This window comes from Tachysurus fulvidraco, chromosome 11 (assembly GCF_022655615.1).
Source record: "Tachysurus fulvidraco isolate hzauxx_2018 chromosome 11, HZAU_PFXX_2.0, whole genome shotgun sequence".
Lineage (NCBI taxonomy): Eukaryota > Metazoa > Chordata > Actinopteri > Siluriformes > Bagridae > Tachysurus > Tachysurus fulvidraco.
Genome location: NC_062528.1, coordinates 12,130,965 through 12,138,486, shown reverse-complemented (window position 1 = coordinate 12,138,486; position 7,522 = coordinate 12,130,965). Strand labels below are relative to the sequence as shown.

General features: G+C 36.9%; 1 protein-coding gene across 5 annotated transcripts in view; it reads left to right on the top strand.

The window, feature by feature from the left end:
- The first annotated feature begins 1,711 nt into the window (after window positions 1–1,711).
- Window positions 1,712–7,522, top strand: part of ksr1b (kinase suppressor of ras 1b) — a 29,693-nt gene continuing 23,882 nt past the window's right edge. For all 5 annotated transcript variants that reach the window (XM_047820537.1, XM_047820539.1, XM_047820538.1 and 2 more), the window contains exon 1: window positions 1,712–2,198. In XM_047820537.1, coding sequence (XP_047676493.1) covers window positions 2,004–2,198 — 195 coding nt within the window. In that variant the 5' untranslated portion in view covers window positions 1,712–2,003. The remainder of the gene's footprint in view (window positions 2,199–7,522) is intronic.

The window sequence follows — 7,522 nt, the reverse complement described above, 5'->3', positions numbered from 1 at the left end:
AGCAGCTCTGATGACATCATGGGAAAAGAGTGAGTCAACAAGAGAGAGCAAGAGAGAGCAAGAGAGAGCAATAGAGAGCAATAGAGAGCAATAGAGAGAGAGAGAGAGAGAGAGAGAGAGAGAGAGAGAGAGAGAGAGAGAGAGAGAGAGAGAGAGAGAGAGAGTTTGACGAAACTACCAGTAAGATATGAAAGATACTGAAGATTTGACGGATGTTTATAAACCACAATCACAGAAATGCACAGTGTCTGCTTACAGATTTCAAAAGGAGATGTCTTTTCATATAATATAAAATAAGGGATCCATAATATTTCTTTTGAGAATATCTCTAATGGGAACTCTCTCTGACAGATAAATACTCTTAAACATTTTATAGGCTACACTGGCTAATGCATTAGGAACTATTTAAAAAAATGTTTTGAAGAGATCTTCAAGAGATCTCAAACAATAAAATAACATTTGCACTACACTGTACCTTGTGTCAACAACCCATCAGAACATCATCCACAGCAGCTCACAGGTGTGAAATATGTCTGCTTATATGCTTAATATGTGTGTGTGTATGTGTATGGTAATACCATTCTCACTTGATGCATCAACCATTTGAGACATTTATATTACATGCTCTTTAACTGACTTTTTTGACTTCTTGTGGTTTCCTTTGCTCTGTGGTGGTACTAATAAGGATGCATCTCTTGTATTTTCAGTATGCAACTTTTACTTGGAAACACACAATATAGTGTATGTATACCATAATTGGACCTTATGCACTTTAAAAGTAAACATTGCACCTTATTAGGTAAAAGATTGGAATCAAACATGAATTAGATTAATTAGTTTGTCCTGTTTCTAAAGAAATTTAACTTGTTGATCTTTCAGATGTGAAAACGTTTGGATCAACTGAATAGCCTAGTTAATTAGGTGACTAGTTAGATAACCACCATCACAGAACAGATAATATCATCCCCGGGTATAATCATAAAATTTATAGTGCTTGCAGTTCACATTTTGTGATAATAATGCTATTGACCGAAACGGAGCAGGGAGCATAGCATATATTTTAAATAGCATCATTTTAAACTCACTCAAAAGCAGTAACTAGTATATCAACTATGTTGAGAATGTACAGGGTTATGAATGAAGACTTTATATAAGACATCTTTGGGTTGTGTCCCACCTCCCCCAGTGGATGAGTTGACTTATTGTTAACTAATTGTTCAAGGACAAACCATTAAATATTTACTGCTCCTCTGTTTTGTGTTCTCTCCAACTATCCATGTCCCCAAAGAAACTTGGTCTTTATTATTATTATTATTATTATTATTATTATTATTATTATTATTATTATTATTATTATTATTATTATTATTTAGAGCCAAGGGTCCAGAGATTCCAGCCATACATTTGAGTTTGTTTGTGCTGCTTTTAATTTAGTAATTGATAAATCCTTTTTAAGTGAATGTAAAAGCATGTTATAAGTGTTCATGAAGTGACACTGTGTCATCCTTCTGCCATTTTTTTTTTAATCTACTAAAAGATGTTGAGCAGGTGCATTAAACCCTTTAACTTCTTTTGTACGGGTTAAAGTTTTAATTAAATCTGCCAGACACTGGCACTCGTTTAGTGCACACCCTGATCTTATCGGTTGTTGGGTGATTAAGTCATAGTGAGAAGAACTACATTTCCCATAATGCACCACGACTTACGGATGCTACCAATGTCTGACAAGAGAGGAAAGGGGGAAAAACTCCGCGAGGCGCTCAACAAAGCCGAAGACGACTGAACAAAGTGACAGCACGACTTGTTAAATCAGCTGAGTTTGTGTTTTAGTCTAATGGATGTCAACTGACAGTTTCAGCGGTCACTTTATTCCGATGGGGCGCTTTGGCTCCAGGCTGATTAATGCCCCTTGGTAGACGTGTAGATGTTTAAACATGTGTTTGCGGTAACATTCAAGTTCTCGGTGCGGCTACAGCCTTCCAGACAAGTGCCAATGCTGAGGAATGGATGGTGAAGAAGGGAACATGGTGTCCACTCGGGATGAACAGGTGGAAGGGAACAGCGCGGACACATCAGCCATCCAGCAGTGCCAACTTCTCCAAAACATCATCGACATCACCATCTCCAATTTACAGGGACTCCGGACGAAGTGCGCAGCGTCCAACGACCTGACACAACACGAGATCCGCACCCTGGAGGTGATCCATTACTCACTCACTCACTCACTCACTCACTCACTCACTGATTCATTCACTCACTCACTCACTCACTCATTTACTAATTCACTCACTGATTCACTCACGTACTGATTCACTCACTGATTCACTCATTCACTGATTCACTCACTGATTGACCCACTCACTCACTCACTCACTCACTGATTCACTCACGCACTGATTCACTCACACACTGATTCACTCATTCACTGATTCACCCACTCACTCACTCACTCACTGATTCATTCTTTCACTCACTCACTCACTCACTCACTCACTCACTGATTCACTCACTCACTGATTCACTCACTGATTCACTCATTCACTCACTCACTCAATGATTCACTCACTCACTCACTCACTAACTGATTCACCGATTTACTCACTCACTCACCCACTCACTCTTACTCACTCCTGCTCATAAAGAACATCTCACATATTTTGGTAACATTTAATTTAGCTCTGATGTTCACACATTGACGGTTTCAGTAATATTAAAAAAAATCACACCTCGATACTCTTAAAAACTCCTGTGAACGGGGAGTCTCCCACTGCATTGTGAGTTTCTCCCCCATTCCCCAATCTCTCAGTTGTCTGGAATGTGTGCATGACTGTGTGCCTTGTGATGGGTTGAGCCCCTGTCCAGGTTGTTCCCCACCTCATGCCTTTGAGTCACCTGGCTCCCTAGGCGACCGATTTACAACATCTTGAGGTGTATGTGTGTGAGAGAGGGTACATTTTTTTAATGAAGGTTTACCAATGTGCGATATACAGATGGGTTTTTTGATGTTTACTGTGGCTAGGAATCGTTTCATTTAAGCAGGTGTTCTTACTATATTATAGTTCTCTGGTAGGTTATGGCTGGTGTCCATGTAGAATTTCATTTAATGAATAAGGATCATAATATTCAAGTTAAACATGCAATATTTAAAATACCCACTAACATACAAGGTTAGCTTTGTTTATATTTAAAGACAGCTGAATTATTTTCCTAAGATTACCGTCCTTATGTCCTTGGCCATATTGTACAAAATGAACCAATAGTATTTGCTTGCAATTTTCATCTTTCTTATAAAGTTCATTGCAAACTTAGAAATTTAGCCCAGGCATGGAAATATTGTTTTATTTGTCAATCCAGTCAAATTCCAAATGCGTACTTAGGCAAAACTGACTAAGGAGCTAATGAGCCTTTTAGCCGTTCTTTTCATCCCCATGTCAGTCTCTTAAACTGCACAAGTGTTCAGCAGGACTACTAAATAAAGTGATCATTTATTAAAAAGATATTATTCAGATATTCAGCTTTAGCAATCTGGTTTAAACTTTCTGTTAACTTTCCAGTGATGGCACCATGGAGGATAGTGTGTTATACTTCTTCCTGGTTTCTGTTGTCAGATGTCTGATGGTTTATCTACCTATCTACTCTATACTGTGTTTATGTACCTCCTTAAAAGCATACAAATGACAGCCAAGTGACATCAAAGCAACCTGTAAAACTGGAGGTTCTATAATGTAGCCAGAATGTCTTTGGAAAATTTAGCGATGCACTGAATTATGTTGACGTTTTTTCATGTAAATTATTCTCATACTAATGCAAATGCAAACGTTATTGCTGTTATTTTTAACCACCGGTTGTAATTCAGATTGCCAGTTTACTATATGGAGCAGCACAGGGCCTGTACTTAATTACCGTTTTAAACAAGAGAAGCCCGTGTCAGTTGAGACTGTGTACTATTTCTAATGAGACACGGGTAGATTGTGACACTGTGTGTATGTTACCTGAACATGAAAGCAGAGCCTAAAGCTGCGGGTTCTTCAACATTGTGTGTTCAAAAACTTCACTTACACGTTTACTGTTGCACTCTTAGTTTACGTATCTTATGGATACTTAGTTGCACATTAGTTTATGTGTTCTTTTTTTAATGAGAAAAAAAATAGACATTATATCTGCTCAATGTCGTTTATGGTCTTCTTTCTGAAAGGAATTTGGATCACAAATTCCCTAGGGGAATATTTTTAGGAGAGAAATATTATAAATGTTCCTGTTGTGAATTGCAAGCTGAGGTTTTACTCGCACTGTAGCTCCTTTTAGATTCTTCAAAGGCTGGTTACAGAAATGTTAATTCCATCTGCACCATACTATCTGAGTGCCTGTGGGGTTTGTCATATTTTTATGTTTTAGAATGTGGATTTTTGTTTTTGGATTTTTTCCCTTTAAGCGGAACGCACCATCAAGACACTCTCTCTCTCTCTCTCTCTCTCTCTCTCTCTCTCTCTCTCTCTCTCTCTCTCTCTACTACTTAATAGAAATAGTTTTTGCATTCAATGTGAAAGACAAGCACCATCTATATGATCACACTCTATATTCTTTGAACTTCATATGCTGTATATATCAGGTGCGTTTCTCTGTAGTTTGGAGAAAAAATTATCATGGTTGGCAAAAGAGAATCTCAGGAAGGAACTCAGATGTGCCAGTGTTCTTGTTTAGCACTTCCTCTACATTTCTGAGCTTGGTGAAACATGCAGAAAAAGGTGTGAGTAACTCATAAGACAGCTGAGATATAAATGGGTGTAATTAATACGTTCAGAGATGCCTATTGCAAATTTACATTAAAAAAAGGAGTGACTGTAATCTGTGGACCTCATGATTCAGTTAAATTCTAATGAAGGTTGCCAGAATGTCATTATAACTTGATTCTTAAAGCATCTTAATCAATCTTGAGTTCTGAGTCCTTGAGCCTCTTTTATGATTTTGAGCAATATGGCAACTTGTTGTTTTTAAATGTTTATCATAGTAGATGAAAATTATAGCTTTGATGTGTGTTTTCATATTATCTATGTATTCAAATATTGTATGTATTTCATTTTGTGAAATATTCAAGAATATTTCTAATATTGTGTCATGTTGGGTCAATCATCTCTAATAGGTGATTAAACTCAGCTAAATGTCAGTTACACTTTCGGTACACAGTGAAGTGAAGCACAGTGACGTGTACTGTTGAAGGTTTAAAACACACGTGTGCTCTAGATTGTTCTAGCATTTGTTGCAGTATGTACTAAGTATATCTCAAGAATTTGAGAAAGTCATGTGTTAATTACTTCTGTATAAAGACAAGTTGAGTTTGATGGGTGTTTATTCTGGTTTGCATTAACAATTGAAACCTAAATATCAGTTAGGGTTGTGGATAAATGTTCCAAAATGTAGATTTTGGTAAACATTTAATAATCAAAGCCATAGAACTTTGCTACACTACACTTACTCCATCAATAGTGCTGACTGACTTGTGTTTTCATGGATATTGCAGTATTTTATTTCTGCAGTTCAACTGTCCCGCAGAGCCCTGATCTATCACCCATAACCCAGTTAACCAGGCCTTCAGCAAGCATCTGAACTTTATGCCTAGGTGTGTTGGAAATTAATTTTCTAGAAAGGTGTATTATTTATGTAATCTGTAAATATACAAAGGATGTGCGCATTGCCTGCTTGATCCAGGGTGTATCCCTGAAGCATGTTCATTAACTGTAATAAGTCACAGTCATGGGAAAATGTAAAGGAGTGTTGTTCAGACAGTGTGCATAGATTTGGTATTTACAGAAACCAGCCTGTTCACTAGCTAACAAATACACTAATAGGCTTGATATATAATATCCTGACAGATATACAAAATAAGATATACTCTAGATTACATTACAGATCCATATGTCTAAATGTGTTTTCAATGGATGTTTAGTTTTCTCCAAAAGCATAGCAGTAGCTGGAAAAGCTGTGCTTTTCCTTCAGCGTGATTGGGTGTGTTTGCATGATTCCCTGTAATGGACTGGTATTCCGTCCGGGGTGCATTCCTGTCCTGTGCCCAGAGTTTCTGAGCTCCGGATTCACTGTTACCCTAACTAGAATACAGTGATTACTGGTTAGTTTCTTCCTTACTGCAGAACGTCCCTTGAGTTTTATTTAAGAATAAAGCTAGCTGCCAGCAAATTCCATATCTAATATCGCAGGATTATTTGTATGTGTTCATGCATTTGTACTGCTGCATCAACCTACATCATTGTATGTGTCTATTACTGTTACTGTTTTAATGAGTGAGGTGATGTTTGCTTTGTAAGTCTAATGTATTTCAGACATTAGTGTTACAAAGTTTATTTCAATCTTGAATTAATGAGTTCGCAATTTTATGTATAAAAACCTTGTAAGAGTTTATACATATTACAGTTTATAATTGCTTTATCTTGTGCTTTTGCATTGAGGCTAAGTTCATTAATGTTCATGTGTCACTTGTTTTTATTGTTTAACTCATCTTTACTCATGTGTTTATGAAACTGAGAAAAGTTTGCGTATATTTTAGCTCAGAGCAGAATTTGCAAATGTGAAAAATGTTAAAGTGAGCCTTTGTGACTCGAAGAGGAAATGTGTTTTGAAGCCATGTAAATCCTGTTTACCTGTAACTGTCTTTATTAGCATTAGGCAAAACCCTTATGATGTGTAGGTTTTAAACTATATTAAGGCCTTGTTTCAAAAAGAAACTAGTATCTTAAAATGATACAGCAGGTATAAGTTTTCTTAGAAAACCCAGTTCAGTAATAAACCATTGCGAGCCCTTTGTTGTGGATACCATGCATTGCAACCCTTTAGCCTAACTATAGTTGTATTTATACATTAGAGTAAATAATGATGTTTATGTGAAGTTTGGGCTTAAAGGAATATGTATTTTGATCGTTTGAATGCGAAGGAGTTCTCAAGATACATTTATAGAGTATCATTGGTGGAAAAGTTAACAAAGTCTTTGAAGGCCAATCAGGTGGAGGAGCTCAGAGCCTCTAGATCAACTGTTAGTTTCAGGAAATCCCCATGTGGTTTTTTATTCAGCTCTTTCTCTGTTTTTCCCCCCTTTCTTGTTTCTTTCGTTGTCGTTGTCACTCGTCTTGACTTTTTGTTTGCCCTTTTCCACAGATCATTTTCCGTAATGGAGAATTGCATGGTGGTCGAGTAGAACTAACAGCGAGTTTGGGCAGAAATGTATTCTATCATGAAACTATGTTACGAAACGTTGAAATGGTAGTGAACAGTTTCCTTGAAGATATGAAGTACTCTATTACCTTCAATATGTCAAACTGAACTTCACACCTAATATGCAATAACTTCACACATTAATGAAGGCTAAATTAAACAGTGTAGTACATAACACTGCTTTATACAGAATTTTCCATGATGTTATCTTGATACTATTATAAACAATGGGAGTGAGTTGTTGTGCAGCTCTCCTAGTCTGACATGTAGTAACATGAGCTAATGCTGTCTACAGTTACTC